The 17,109-nt window shown below is 30.7% G+C and overlaps 1 protein-coding gene across 1 annotated transcript; it reads right to left on the reverse strand.

Moving 5' to 3' along the window:
- Positions 1–776: 776 nt before the first annotated feature.
- On the reverse strand, positions 777–15,456 carry LOC124536382 (ATPase family AAA domain-containing protein 5-like). Its single transcript, XM_047112913.1, has 3 exons — positions 15,392–15,456; positions 1,601–4,387; positions 777–1,053 (listed from the first exon to the last, which is right to left on the reverse strand). The coding sequence occupies exons 1-3, from the start codon at positions 15,454–15,456 to the stop codon at positions 810–812; spliced, it is 3,096 nt and encodes a 1,031-aa protein (XP_046968869.1). The 3' UTR covers positions 777–809.
- Positions 15,457–17,109: the final 1,653 nt, after the last annotated feature.

The following is a 17,109-nucleotide window of genomic DNA, read 5'->3' on the forward strand; positions in this document are numbered from 1 at the left end:
ATAGATAGATAATGGATTATCGATTTGCAACACTAGTTGTAGCCGATTTTCGACCATTGAGAATGGTCTTAAGAAGGTAGCCAAAAAGCTCATATATATTTTAGAGAAATTGTTTGCTCAGCCCCAAATACAGTCTCTATTCTATTAATCTTATCTTCAGTTACGACAGGAAACTGGAAATTACAAAACGTTTCTTTATTATGAAACGAACCTTGTCAATTAAATGCAATTTACTATAATACCCATAACATAAAATTATTCATCATTTTGGAATTTTGAGCTTTTGACGAAAACTACATGTCCCTGAATATTTTAATAAAAACAAGTATCAAATATTATATTATTTTATTACTAAAACATTATATTTTTTATGTTTGTTATTACTATTAAATAAATATAAGTCATAATAACCATTACCGAACCATTATTTCAATTTACAACTAGTACGAATATAGCAAAATAATGTTAAATGTACTAAGTATGCTTTCGCGAAGTAGCATGTTATTTTTACCTTTAAATATTATTTAATAAACAACGGACATTAGCATTTATTAGTTCGACAATATTACAAAGATATAACATATACCTGACGAAGTCATAGCGTAATACATTAAATAATTAAACTAACGAAGGAGTCTTAAGAAAATATGTAATCAATTTAATATTACAAATAAATAACTAAAACTGATTTCTCCTTCACATTCATTGTCTATATTTAAGATATTTTTTGTCTTAAACTGGACAGAATCCATTAGGTGCTTAAGTTATAAACGAAATGTGTATAATTAATTGTAATTAAAAATAATTGGTTATGTTAGACTTTCAGCAAGGTTATCAAAGAAATCATTTTTACAAAGAATATTTAGTGATTTCAGATAATGACAAAACCGATTGTTTCTTTTCATGTTTAAATCAGTTTTGTTCTTTTCTAATTTACATATCGTTCTGCAAAACGGCCAGTAATCCATGGCGGTCGCTCTTCGATCTAATATTGCAGAAGGATTTAAGTAACTTGATAATGTAATGTGTCGAGACACTATCCTGTCTCTCTCCCTGGAACAAAAAATAATTATTTTAGGACAGTTTATATTTATGTAATCTATATTAATAAATGAGAAGGTGTGCCCTTGTGTTCCCTAACCAAAAAACTATTAATCAATGTACATAAAATTAATGCCAGAAAATGCTGCATGTTTCAGAGGTTTTAATATAAATTCCATACAGCTACTGTTGATGATTGATTGTCATAAAATAAGTAGTAGGATAATATTTATATTTAAAATTATTATTATATTATGTTTATCAAAATAGTACCTTTATCTCTCTTTTTTATAAAATATAATAAATAAATATATAAAAAGGTAATGTTCATACTAATCTCAGAAATCACTGTCGGTATTTACATTTAGAAAGCTTATGTAATAAATAATATTTATGAATGATTTTAGTAAATTAGTCAATATTATTATGATGTTTGTTCATTAACAAAAATGTGTCACTTATATGTCTAATTGGAAATTTACTATAAATAATAAAAAAAAATATTTGTGTTAATAATAATACAAAGCAATTAAATTACCATGTACAGAAAAAATTTTACCTGTGAAAGCTCATAGTAGGAGGAGCTTGGTAATTGTTACTTCTTTCAGTCTTAAATACTTTTCCAACTTTTGAAATTGTACTCTTCATGAGTATGTTTGATATTTCTTCACCAATACAAATAGTTTCGTTATAACCAGTGAAGTCCTCACTTTCCAATAGACTAGCGGTTTCATTGCAATGCCACGGTGTTGAAGTTATGTTGGATCTAGTATCAGGCCTAATACTATCAATATAATCTACTGTAGATAATGTGTCTAAAAGATCTACAACCAGTTGTATTTTACAGTTATTTTCTAATTTATTAAAATGTGCTCCCAATTGGTCTTCATTTTTACTAAGACTGAAATGATTGGTTAAATTCCACCAAACATCAAAAACATTTGGTGAACTATACGAAAACAATTGTGATTGTTTGTCCACATTAACCAATGATTGAAATTCATTAGTGGGTATACTTTCCAAGCTCTCTGTATCAGCCCAAGACATACTTGAGCTTTCATCGTCAATATTACACATAATTTGTGAATTAGTACCTTCATCAACTTGGCTAGTATTTTTAAATGAATTCATATAAAACTGTAAGCAATTTATCGTTTTTCTTATATCCCCTTTAAAATAATCCAACACTTTTTCTCCTAGTCCCAGAAAACACTTTCCTACATCAGCTAAACACATAATATCCAACCATGTTCCTAGCATTCTGGGCAATAAGGGACGCATATGAATAATTTTTCCATTTTGTAAAAATTTCTGTAAATGTGGACATGACGGGGATGATGTCACCAAAATAACAGGTCTTTTAGAAGATTGAATTAATTGAGAAATAGCTGAACAAAATCCATCGTCTTGATCAAAAATGATGTCAGCATCATCTATTAAAATAAGTGACATGGCTGTTCTTACACAGTCCTGACTTGAAGGTGTTTGTGTTATGGTTTCACATATTGGTGTTGAAGTATTCTTTTTTGCATTACTATCTACTGCTCGTTTAGGCCTACCACGTTTTTTGGCATTCAATATGGTTGGTACTTCTTGTGATGATTTTTGAGAGTTTTCCGTACCAGTTTTAGCTCTATTCACCTTATGAGACTGTGTAGCTTCTTGGAGATCTTGTAACATTATTTTACCGTTTCTCTTACTACTAGCATTTACTTCTATGACTTTTATAGCTAGTTCTGAAGCAACAGCATAAACACTACTAGTTTTTCCAGATCCTGTTTTTCCTGTTACTATAAGGATGTTATTTGTAGACCGCATTGCATCTCTACTATCTATGTCAGAACAGTAGAAATCAGACATATCAGAAACATCACTACCATTAGTTTTATCTTTAATTAACTTTTCACTCCAAGTCTCTAGCCATCTCTTCAATTCTTTGACACTTTCAAAATTACCAATTATTTGTTTGGATGATGTGGGTTTATATTTGTCACACCAATTAAGTTTATCTGGATTGTCATTATTAATATCTGCACAATTTTCAATTATTTCTATACTATTGTCTAGATCTATATAATTAAAGTTTTCAAAATCCTCTTTACACTTACTTCTAAGTTTATGATATGTACGATAAACAGGAAATTTGGGATATGCACTCTTTATATATTTTAAAATTTTCTCTGGCTTATGTTTTAAAGTAGAAACATTAAGAATTTCAGCTGAATCTGTTGTTAGAAATGATCTGAAAGAATAATTATGTTTTATATCTATGTCCTCAATATTGTTACTTGTAAGTTTGTACCAATCTTTTCCTTGAAAATTATTAAAATTGCAATCATTCTGTTGAATGTGTGAAACAGGATGGAAGTATTCCAGAAATGTTGTATTGTTTATTTGTGGTACAATGCTTTTTTTTAACTTTTCTGGAACACCACTTTTTAGGAACCTCTGTTTAGCCTCAATAGCTTCTTGTGAAAGTTGTGGTTTTGTTACAAATATTGGAGCCAACTTTGATGTCTTTTTGTCATTTTTCACCTTAACATTACTTAAATTTTTACTTCCATTAATATTTTTTGTAGATTTTAATTCTTTCTTCACTTCAGATTTTATTTTAATATTTGGATTTTTAAGCTGATTGTTTGATTCTTTTAATTTATTGGCTAGCTTTAATGTTAATTTTTTTTCTTCATCACTTACAGGCAGTTCAATCTTTTTATTACTTGTATCACAAACTTGAATATATTTAATTTCTTTGCTTTTTGAACAACTTTCACTATTCCTTTTTTTCTTAGGTGTAAAAATATGTAGTTCTTCATCAGAGCTGAAACAATGTACATCTTCCGTGTACTTTACAGGCTTTTTGGTATTTCTTTTTGGTCGACTGTCATTATTGTTAACTGTTTCAGTCGTTACAAGTGTATTGAGTTCATTTTTTTTATTGCGTTTTCGTTTCCTTATTTCTTTATTTTCTATTGGTTCAATATTATCCAAGATATTGGAATCAATGATTGGTAATTGTTCTGTTTGAGCGCTCATACTGGAAGAAATACTACATGAATCATTGTAAACAGACTTGGATGCTTTTGTTTTCTTCTTTCGTTTAGGTGTAAATTTTACTTTAATGATAGATTGAGTATTTTCATCAGGACAATTAACTTCAGATTGGTCAGAAGTTAATTCTGTTTCCTTAGAAACTTTTTTAAAATAACAAAGCATGTTTTCTTTTTTTCTAATGGATGGAGACAATTTTTTTAAGAACTCAATATCTTCATCTGAAACTGTCTCAAGTTGTTTGCCTTCATCTATTATAGTATTTGTGTCACTAAATATATCACATAGTTTAAAGCTTCGAAGGCACACAGTTATCAAAAACTAAAAAACTAGCGACCCGCCCGGCTTCGCACGGGTGCAATACTGATACTAAACATACTACAGAATTTGTTTATTAACGACATCACATTGCAAACTTTTAAAATTATCTGTGTTTCTTTACTATATTGTTCATGTATTACACATACACAAACCTTCCCCTTAAATCACACTATCTATTAAAAAAACCAAAGAAATTTAAACCAAAAAAATTCAGCCAAGAAAAGCATAGTATATCTATCAAAAAACAATACAATATATGTATTTTAAGATATATGTCTTTTACAAATTACCTTCTATAGGATAATATACTGGGGCTCAATCAAGGGACTCGTATAGCTTCCTTCTTTTGACTACTGAGGCGCATGCCCGTGGCTAACACCGGCTCCAAATATAGCAATAACTATAACTACAGTATATAATCGTAGATCGACTTTTAAGTAGTCTTATATTTTTCATTTCATTTTACTTAGGAGGACTCTAAAAATATATGTTGAATACGCAATTATTTTTATTACATTTTAGTACATATTTTTGTTTGAAATCTCTTTTTCTTTTTGTTGAAACTTTTATTTATTTATTGAGTATTGTTATTTCCCTTGCTAGAGAGCTCCGATAATAACAGCGTCCGATTCATGTATTAAATTCAAAGTGCTACGAAAATTAGCCAATACCGTAGTTTTAAAGATTTAAGTGTACAAAGGGACAAAAAAAGTGACTTTGTTTTATACTATGTAAAGAAGTTTACCGCTAAGTCAGTACCTCCGTCCAGTCAATTTTTAAAATAAAATATATAATAAAGGAATAAAATAATGTATTGAAGACCGCTTTATTAAAAAGTAGCTATCCGCGTTTATTGCGGCGCGGGTGTTGGCAGAGACGGTGACTGCGAGCAGCGGGTGGTACTCTTCCACCGGCCGCAATGTCTTGTCGGTCGCTCCACCTCCGTCCCAGCACCGCCTCTGCACCAGCTATTGTTATCAGTCTCTTCAACTCTTCAATACGGTGAAGTATTACACTGAAGGAGTTCACAGAAGGACATTTTTAATTTACAAAATAAGCGGAAATAAGCTCAATTTAATGCTCAGCTTAATATATATATATATAATCGTAAGCAGACTACGAGTGAGTGCCGAATTTCTTTTAAGTATAACTCTCATGAAATTATTCGTAATATTGCATAATAAAATTATATCAAATGTCTATAAATAGCTTAATCTTTATCTTTTAGCGTAATGTTTCTGCTTTGACTACAAAAATATTTTACTCAATTCTTTATCATAGTAGGTATTTACTGCGACTTGGAGACATTAAAATAACATAGGAACAACGATTCTATTTTTAAAATTATCAGTATTTTTTTTGTATAATTAGATATTTATTTAACAATCTTAGTTGTCGTCATTGAATTCCGCATGGAAACAGCGATTTCTTTTTTACTTAGTAAATAGGGAAGATGCTGTATTTTTATTTTTGTGTTTATTTTAAAGAACTTCATATAGGATAGACCACAATTATATTAAAATCTAAAATACTATAGTTTACTGCAAAAAATGCGGTTTCAAAATGTCAATTTCGATTTTAGCGCGAAAACGGATGTGTATTTCGTATGACGTCACTTCTGTTTGCCCCTCTGATCGTACTTATCCTCGCTGGTTTTCATACTTATGCATTTTATCTCGACCTTTGAGATATTTTTTTTTTGTAAAAATTTAAAACGGACTATGAATACTCGGAAAAAAAGCTTTATTAGATAAAGTTTTCAAATAAATGGTTTTTAACTGAACCTTCGTACACAAAACTGAGATTAAAGTGGTTTCAAGCTGAAAATAGGAATCTGGAGTCTGCTTTGACAAACCTAACTTCTATTTTAATTTGAAAAACGCAATTTTGTTTTTGTTTCAATGTTCAATTTTTTTATAACTCTAACCTCAAATAAGTAGTCATAACTGGAGTGACGTTACTGAACGCTATATTCGTGTTTTGAAATACGTTTCGTTTCACGTTACTTTAATTCTTAACTATTGTTAAAAAACATAATTATATCAAATAGATCTTGCAGTGGCCCTTCTTTTAATTTTTTTAACATTTTAATAGCAAATTTTTCATAAATATTATATTTGCATGTTCTCTATTGTGTACTGGTTTGTATGGTGAACAAGTCAGGCGTAATTACTGGGACAATGCACAAGTTACATAAGGCTTCTGCTGCTAGCGGTGCTTTATGTGGACGACCCTCGGCTACTGACGTGGCATATATTTCTTAAAGCAAAGATGACCATTTACCAAAAGAAGATTAATTTGTTACAAAATAGTAAAATTATCGCAAGAAATGCAGCATTATTATTAGTTTTCTCGTTTTGATTATAATTCAAACAGTATCTGCACAAAATTATCTTTATGTTGTACTTTAAGTTGAACTCATAATACCTTAATAAAGTGCTACCCGTGGAACACCAGATTGGTATAGAACAGTCCGATAGTCGCCTCGTACAACATTGGCACGAGCCACCCAAGGTTAGTAACGTTTCCTCTGCAACACACGTCACCGCTACTGCATTTGCAGACACATCTGCAAGGCACAGAGTACGGACAGTACCTTTACGAAAAGCGTTGAAGAAAAGTAGTCCAGATATTGTTCGGCCAGCTATTCCAAATAAAAGTTATGAGAGATATCTTGATCAATAAATTTGAGTATTGATTGAAAACTAATCAAGTACATAAAACATTATTCTATTTTTTCGATTTTTTTTATTCTACATAGGAAAACTAGCGTTGGAAATAAAAATATATATTAGAAACATGATAAAACTAAGAAAATATCGTCAAATACTGTCGAAGTTTCTACTAATTTCATCATCAAAACACAATTGTTTCCACGTTTATGTTATTACCTATTTGCAATAATAAAGCGTTGCGAAAGCTGTCTGTCATGTACAATGTATAATACGACACAAATTAGATGTAGCATCGGGAAATGCAATGGAATGAAAATAAAACCGATTACTGCCGATTTACATAACCAACAGAAATAGCTCCCTATCGTGCCATTCGACGCTGTTCGTCGCTATAGATTCACGCGTCAGAGAAAGCAAGTGCATGTAAATCGACGCGTCAAATTGACGAATATATTAGGTCATATGATATTACAAGTTATTACGTTTGTGTAAAGATCATATTCGCATGAGAAACAAATATTGATAATTTGGGATAGCGTACTTAATTCGGATGTGATCGGTTTTACGAATTTAGCCGATGCGACATCTAAGTTGTGTCGTACTATACCACAAATCACAATTGTATTTTCGCTTCGAAAATTCGGAACAACCTGTAGGTGCATTGATACACATCAACGAGGTTTTTGTTACTTTCGGTGGTAGGGCTTTGTGCAAGCCTCTCTGGGTGGGTTAACACCCACTCATCAGATATTCCGCCGCCAAACAACAGTACTCGGTATTGCTGTGTTCCGTTTTGTAGGGCGAGTGAGCCAGTGTAACGACATGCACATAATATCTCAATTCCTAAGGTTGGTTTATTACTGATTTTTGAAATGCAAACGATATGCGATTTGAAGTCAGTTTGTGGGACAGGGTATAGTAAGGCGATGGGCCTTTGCCAACGAGTTAGTGTAATTAGAAGATATTTTCGATTTTTCGCTAATTATGTACACCAATTATTTATTTTCATTGATTAATATTGTGTACATATTATATAATACCTACAGTCTCTTAATGGTCTCCACCTGGGCCTTTTTTGCTTTTGAAAATAAGGTTGTAGCCGGATTTTTTTATTACATAATATATCATCATATTGTGTGAGGTGATTTATTGCTGACTATTTTATTAATAAAAAATAAAGGATCAACTTAATAATTAATTTATTTAAATTGTGCTATATATGTATGTCTATACTTGAACATAAAAAATATATAAAATCATACGTACACCTACGTTATAAGATGAAAAATAGTACGCCAAGTTCTTGTAAAGTTAACAATATATGTTAATGTTGTTAATAATAGTTATATATGTTCGATTTTATAAACCGGAACGAAGCCGTGACATTTAAGAGAAAGTTAAATGACCGCTTATCATCGTTGAATAAATAAAAAAAATAATAAAAACAAAAACCGACTTTAAAGTTCAAACAAAACACTATTCAACAAAGTAATATGCACTAAAAAGTAAAAAAAATATTACATATTTATAATATTTTTAGAGTATTCCTAAGTAAAATGAAATTAAAAATATTAGACTACTTAAAAGTTGATTTACGATTGTATAGTATAGTTACAATTATTGCTACATTTGCCACAATATATCTAGCAAAAAATAATACGAGAATACTTTAAGGAATACGTTTTGTACAAATTACCTTTTATACGACTATATACTGTGTCAATCAAGGGACTGGTATCGCTTCTTCCTTTTGATTGTTGAGGAGCGTAACCGTGGTTTTTTTAATAAATTTATTTCTTATTTACCCAGTGGCGATTATATTGAACTAGCTACCAGTCCCGACTCCACGCAGCTAGAATAAGGGTTTATATACAATATTCAGATTGAAGAATATGCAATGCAATGGGGTCGGTGACGTCACTTTGCTGTATTTTAATCTGTGGTACATATAGTAGAAAAGCAAGGTTTACAACAAAGTGACTTCATCATAAGCCCGGCCAAACAGGAGCGTTTTGTGTCACGTGACAAACGTTTGAAAAAATGCTTTTTTATTTATTGATTTTTGAAGAAATTAAGTATTATTTTCAACTTTCGTTAGTAAATAACCATTTTTAAACTCATAATATACACTGATTACAATAATTCACAATTTATTTTTCGCATTGTCAAATAGCCTATTGTCTCATCCTGAGAGCAAACGAAGGGATTTGGCGAAATACAACCGTCTCCAGGTAAGATCAGTAACAATTATAAAATGTATTTGCTTCATAAAGCAAACTTTGTATACTATAATATTAACATCTTAATGATACAATATGGTTATTTAAAATGAACTGTTCCATGACCAGTAAGTTTGTTTGTGTAGACGGACCGGTAAATGAACGAATGACCTGAGGATAAGTGGTCAACCACGATTGACATTGACGCTATAATACTAAGCTGTTATGACCATGGTGAAATTTTATCAAAACACAAAAATATCTAACTCAGCTGCTTGGCGGAATTTATGATTAGTGGCTTACTCTACCACCAAGTAATACAATAAATTATAAAATTCAAAAACCAAGTACTTAGTAGTATTACTTGAAACAGAGGTGATGCTTCGACGTCCAAATCTATTTGATTTTGATCTATTGATTTAAAATAATCTCTTATAATAATAAAACTATTAAACTTTTTTAAAAATATATTCTTAGACCAGCTATTTCTAGAATTTAACTTTAGCAAATAAGTTTGGATACTCATTACTATTTGATTTGCGTAAATTTTTTAGTTTTAAATCAGCGTTGCATAGCTATCGATAGTTTGACAATCAATAGTTGACCTCGAAAACTATTCAGGATATCGATAGTATCGTTTTCATCAATACTATGGATAGTATCGATAGCTCTCCGTAAGCAATAATATTGATAGCGGCGATACTTTCGATAGTATCGCTAGCTCTCTGTAGACAATACTATTGGTAGTTGCAATACTATTGCTACTATCGATACCATCGATAGTTTTGGACTATCGGTACCCAGCGATTTCTGGATAGTATTGCTTTTTAAATATAAGTACTATTGTTGTTGCATTTTTATTACCAGTTGTTCTTGTTTTTTGTCAAGTTTGTGGTTACTTTTCAAGCAGTTACGTGTAGTACGTAGGTGTTTACTTCTCAAAATGGATAAGTTTATTTGTTGAATGTATTAATTAATTATAAGTGAATGAAATTTCAAGACTACGCTAATTCTGTATTTTTTGTGATTTAGAAAACTTTGTCTTTGTTATTGTTGATTTTGATAATATAATATAATTAGGAGATTCCTTTAACTATATAACTGGCTGGAAAGAATAAAATAAAAAAAAAAACAAAAGCGCGAGAAACCGCATCAAGCCGTCATTATTCCGTCTTTTTGGACGCGAACAGTAAGGTCAATATTGGCGCGACTTGTAATTTGTTATAAGTGTTATTTGTGTCTTATTTGGATTTGTAAGCTCAACTTAGTAAATAATTTACCTCAATATGTATGATTTGGTGATTTATTTATGTTAAGATATTTTCGAAGTTAGAACTATTTTTGATTTATTAGTAAATGATTGAAGTTGTTTATACTCTGATTAAGGTTATTTATGTCCTTGACTTTTTTAATCTATTTCACTTCTGTGTACTAAATATAATATATATATATATATATATATATATATATATATATATATATATATATATATATATATATATATAATAAATTCTTTTGAAAATGATCCGAGAAATTAGTGTTTTTTTCTATTACATGAAAAATTAAAATACATTCAACCATGTATGCGGACACGCGCTATCTAAAATATTAAATTTTATCTATATTATTATAAATGGAAAAACAAATAATATTTACATTAGTAACATTATTTACATTAAAATTATTCGTTATTCCTTATTCTGTATAAAATGTTTTAATGATAAAATCAAATATTAGGGTAAAATTAATTTCATTTATTGAAATAAACAATATACTTGACCTACTAAACAATTTATCTTGAGAAAGTAATACTATCGGAAATTATTGACTATCGATAGCGCAAAACTATCGATACTATAGATATTTTAAGTTAAAATTAATGGTTTTTGCAAAACTATCGATAGTAGCAATAGTATTTGCTCATGGGGAGCTTTTAGTATAAGATAGTAGCGATACATTTGTACCAGGCTAATTTTGCCATAGCTAATCATCGTCGAGTAGCCATTCACTAGCAACTAGTCTATAATAAATATCTTAGAATATTCAAAATCATCTACAACAACAACAACAACAGCCTGTAAATTCCCACTGCTGGGCCAAAGGCCTCCTCTCCCTTAGAGGAGAAGGTTTGGAACATATTCCACCACGCTGTTCCAATGCGGGTTGGTGGAATTCACAGGTGGCAGAATTTCTATGAAATTTGTCACATGCAGGTTTCCTCACGATGTTTTCCTTCACCGCTGAGCACGAGATAAATTATAAAGACAAATTAAGTACACGAATTAGCGATGCTTGCCTGGGTTTGAACCCGCAATCATCGGTTAAGAATTAAGATGCACGCGTTTTAACCACTAACCACTGGGCCATCTCGACTCATCATCAACGAACTCAATGTCAAATTATGTTTATTTGTTTCTTGTCCTCTTGTGGTTGAACGGACTAAAGTTATATGTATATGCCACAAAAAAGCTATCAATAGTTTCTAAATATTTACAATTGCGCGAGATAGATTCAAATCTAACGCTATTTAAAATTGTAGGTCACACATATACCTACATACGTTTCATTACGTAATTCAATGATTTTTTGTAGAGGTTTTTGTAAGAAAATACGAAAAAACAATCAGAAATAACAAGAGGTATTCCGGGGAAAATCGTGTTAGTTGAATCATTGCAGACAATCTTTTGATAACAGAGTTACATAGATAGCGCCCTGAAAGCGTGTAGTTTCCGAAACTCATCAGCTAGTAATTGCATCAAGAAAATCTGTGATTACCGCCTGTTAGAACAAACTAAGACAACAATTGGCAAATCGTCATTAATTTTATGATTGTATCAATAGTGTAAGTAACGCTGTCTTAAATAAATATTAAGTTTTCCATAGCATAAAATTTATTAATTAATTATGTCACAAACTCCCAAAAGCAATTTTAAAATTATCAAAGCTTAATTGATTGACTTAACGATAATATATGTCGGTGCGAAACCACGAATTTAAGAAAAACACGTGTCCAGAAATGATTATTTTCAGAGAAGAATATTCCCTGAGTTTAATTTCATACCACCGAGAATGGTTAAAGATCGAAACCCACTCTGACACTCGTGACGTCAGCTATGCTGACGTCATGTTTTTTTGAAAACGGGCTCGGACATGCTTCTCCGTTAAAATTTTTTTAATTGAGCGAATATTAATTCGCAAGTTCTGAAAAAAAACTGACAGTTGGCTTTTAAAATTGTTTCTCTTTTTGGCGGGAGGTAGCGCGAAATACGGTCAGGCGTATCATTGTTTTACTGTTTTTGTGATAATATTAGAAAACCAGAAATTGATTGAATTATTTTGTTGTTAATGATTATTATTTTATATCCTTGCAATAAATTTGTTACAAAAGTAATTTTGTTTTGTTAATAATATTTTATTTTGGGAATTGAATGATAAAATCTGTCATGTCAAAAGTGTCAATAGCTAAGTTAAGGACAAACATCTGGCAGGGTTTTATAAATAGCATTGACTTGTTTGTGCCTTGTCGACCGATTGATAACAACATCTTCTGAATAGTACCAGAACGTACTCTTTCCAGAATTGTCTGTGGGATATTTTACTTATGTGTAATTTAGTAACACATATAAAATACCTAATAGGTATGTACACACATGTACCGTTAAGCATTTTTTACATTATCAATAAGGTACCCAATCATAGTAAAAGTTAACATAATATGCTTATACTTCTAGTTAAAGTGCCGAGTTGGCCCCGTGCTTAGCATTCGCGAATTTTAACCGAGGATTGCGGGTTCATAATATGAGAAGTACCACTTAATTTCTTGTGCTTTTTATATGTTAATTACAGCTCGTGCTCAGCAAATACGGAATATAATATTGACAATATGCATCCACCAATCCGAAAGAAAGTATTGTGGTGAATAAGAAACAAACCTTCTTCTTAAAAGGAGAAGATGCCCTTGTGCAGAAGTGGGATATACAGGCTTAACTAGGTTAAATAATAGTTTATGTATATGTATAAACGCTTGCACCTATTCAAATCACACAACACACACACACACACACAAACGCACAAATGCACGCACGCACGCACGCACGCATGCACGCACGCAAGCACACACATACACACACGCACACAAATTTCAACGCAATATTTTAAATAACATAACATAACTTATCATACATATCATCAGAATCACACGGAAAAAATATTCATTTCTGTATTACAATTCCAAAATATTCTTCCTCTAATCATAAATAAGTTTTGTTAAAAATACATTCGTTAAAAATTGTATATAAAATTTGGTTTGGTATGCTGGTGCAGTCGTTGAGACAGATATATACCTGGGGGTATATTGGTTTTCAGGGAAAAAAGGATGATGTTCCTTGTTATTAATTGTAGTTTGACTTAGCTTTGTTTTTAAAACTTTGGAATAGAGTATCTATTGGAGGAACCTTGCTGGTTATCTCATTACATAGTGTAAAACAAAGCCACTTACCGCTGTCTGTCCTTATATATGCTTAGATCATTAAAATTACGTAACAGATTTTGATGAGGTTATTTTAATAGATAGAGTAATTCAAGAGAAAGATTTTTGTATATTTTACATGGACATTATAGTAAAAAAACACTCATAATTTTAGGAGTTTCTATGTGATGTCGTAAATAAACAAATTCTGTAAAAGCAGGGGCGGGGCGCCAGTTCTGAATGTAATTTTCTTTCTAACGAGTGGTTGCATATAAATTTTAATTAATTCTTTAATATAACCATTAGGAAGTCATCAAGTCATAATTCGATGTTTATATATTAATATTATTGTGACGAAAACACATAAAAGATGTTGAAAAAATATAGGTATGAGCTTAATTAATTAACCTAAATACTTTATAATTACACGCAAACGGAATTAGCTTGTGTATGAATCAACACTGACAAAGTTATCTATTAAGTTTTAATTAAAAATAGAGAACACTTCAATTCTTGTACTCGTAAATAGGTCCAAGCTGGTATTTAAGAATTAAATTTAGTAATAATCTACCTAAAATCTATCTTATTTATCATAGGATTTCGATAATTGAGTCTACATTAGTTTAAGAAAATAGTTAATTAGGTACCTAGGCATTAATATTAATGAGCTGAGTGATAATTAAAAGATAACGTAAATGTTCACGTTTTAATTAAGTACCTACATCAAAATAAAAATAAAAATCTCGGGCATGTGTGGCAAAATAATATCAATTTATTTTTATTTGTATTGTTAATATTTTGTGTAAGAAATATTTTATTCGGTTGGTTAAATTCGTTGGCACAATAAAGATATGTTTTTGCTTCATTAAAATTATAAAATTAAAATAGTTTTACGTAATTGATTGTAGTTTGTTTTGTAGTTATCATTAAATATAAATTCATAAAATATAATAGTATACAGACGTACTACGCGATTAAATATTGTCCATATAAGGAAAATACGCAGATTTATTATTGTCTTTACATTTACAAGTATTTTATGTTGTAACACAAAAATGCAATAACCAAGTAACCAGGAATGAATTCCGCAAAAAGTATGCATTGTAGTTTTATATCTACGTGGGAATATGCACATGTTATGCATTTACTCAATGTATTTGCATCGTATAATGAGGTTGACTATCTGGTAATTACTAGTAAGGATCTAGAACAGTATTGACGTTATCGGGAATAAAATACAGAAGCTGACATCTGCTAGTTAGACAAGCGAAACTAAACTTGTTCGTTTTGAAAGGCGTCCATAGATAATATTTACTATGCTTCGTAAAATCAATGACCAATAATTACCAGCCCTGATATACAACACTACAGTAAATTATTAATATATTGTTTCGTTTAAAATTTCTTATAATGTTTAAAGATTACAGTGTCACATAAATTATTTATAAAGAAGTAAATGATTGTTATTAACAATTAAATATTCTATTAAATATAACCTATTGCTCTTAGAGATTTATTACAGTGTTTAATAAGGCGATAAAAATAATAATACGAAAGTAGGTGGGTATCCAGAAAGCATATAATTTTTCTAAGGCCATAGCTAAGCGGTCGCTTACACTGGCGCCGGGCCGGGGTTATCGGCGGGCGCGTGCGGTACGCCTGTCGGCGTCGCGACGCGCATAAATATAACGTAGGGAAAAGACACATTCTAGTCTATTAAGTGCGTTAAAGCTCAGCAGTCAAAATGGTGAGAAGTGTTCTACGTGGCGATATTTGCGGATACTGCAACGCCTGTGTTCGTATAAGATTGTGCGCAGCGAGAGGGCGCAGTCCAGAGCCACTGGAATGCGCTTACAAGCATATTTTAGAGTCGTATGCCGGCAATGCTAGTGGAACTGAAAAATTACTAGACACGCCAAAACCAGCCTGTGCATCGTGTCGTTGGACATCAGACGCCCAATTTCCGGAAACACCTCCGTCTTCAAGCGATCTCAGTTTAGAATGGAGTTCCCAGTCATCACATAGACCTCGAACGAGACGACGCAAGAGGTAGAATTATCGATCGATGGCGAAAAAGCCTGGAAACAACTCATCGCAGTTGAAGTGAAAGCAGATGGCGTCGTCTCTTGATGAACGATAGAGCCTTATCCTTTGCTAGTCAATACGCTGTATATTGCTTATAATTTACAGAGATGATGATATTGTAATAATTATATTTAATAAATTATTTCGCTTGAAATTTATGTGTTTGTTTTTATTGTACTTGTTTTAATCTTCAATTTCACATTGATATAAAAATAAAGGATTTAAATTATTTTAATACATAAAGAGTCTAGTAAATTATTAATTGTCTTTTAACCTTTACTCTCATATTTATGTAAAACATCTATGTAAAATATCTGAACTCAGATATATATTACATAAATATATATTCAGGAATAGAATAAATTTTAATATTTAAATTACTTTTATAGTTACATATATATATATGTATCAATAAATTTAATTATAACAATCAATTAATTTCAAATCATATTTGTAACTATGAGTAAAAAAACAAGTATATCCCAGTAATTCCAAATTCCCCCAAAGTCGAAAGAAATAAGTAACAATGAAACAGCCCAAACTTTTAAAAATATTCATAAAATATAAATAAGACTGCATGTATCTGTTGTGTGATTATAATTAGCAATATAATTGCATATTGCTATCTATATATAAATAGCCAAAGACTAAACAGTTCTGTATCTTTTTTCTTCTGTTTGTCAACATTTTTTTATTGTTTGGTAGTTAATATAAATTTAAATTGTGTAATGTGTGTCCATGAGTGCTAATCCCAAAAAATTACCTGCAGATAAAAAAGGTATTAATTATTTAATACAAACTTAGATTAAATATAAATCTGATAAATTCCACTATTACAGGATAGCATATAATTAGTTGAATTGAATTCTACAGTTTTAATTTTCTAGTCTTTTCCACTGCTCAAGGTGAGCGATTAACGAGAAAACCCTAGAAAAACAAAGCAACATAAATTACTTATACAAAATTAATATTAGAAATTATATAATTTGTGTCATCCTAATGTTTTGTTTATTGTGTAAGGTTTACGAATAACCGTAAATTATTTTTTAAATTATAATTTTGTACTGAAATTGAAATGGAGTCTTAGTTCACCTGTATCTACACATATTATTTGTGTATGTGTGTTTACTTGTTAGCATAATTAGTAGTGCAAATTTAGCGTCACATAATTGTAATCACTTTTGGCCCGACTGGCTTAACAGTGACACTGGATGGGGGCCAAGTATAAAGCCTAGAAATTTGAGCCAAC

Source organism: Vanessa cardui, chromosome 16 (genome assembly GCF_905220365.1).
Source record: "Vanessa cardui chromosome 16, ilVanCard2.1, whole genome shotgun sequence".
Taxonomy (NCBI): Eukaryota; Metazoa; Arthropoda; class Insecta; order Lepidoptera; family Nymphalidae; genus Vanessa; species Vanessa cardui.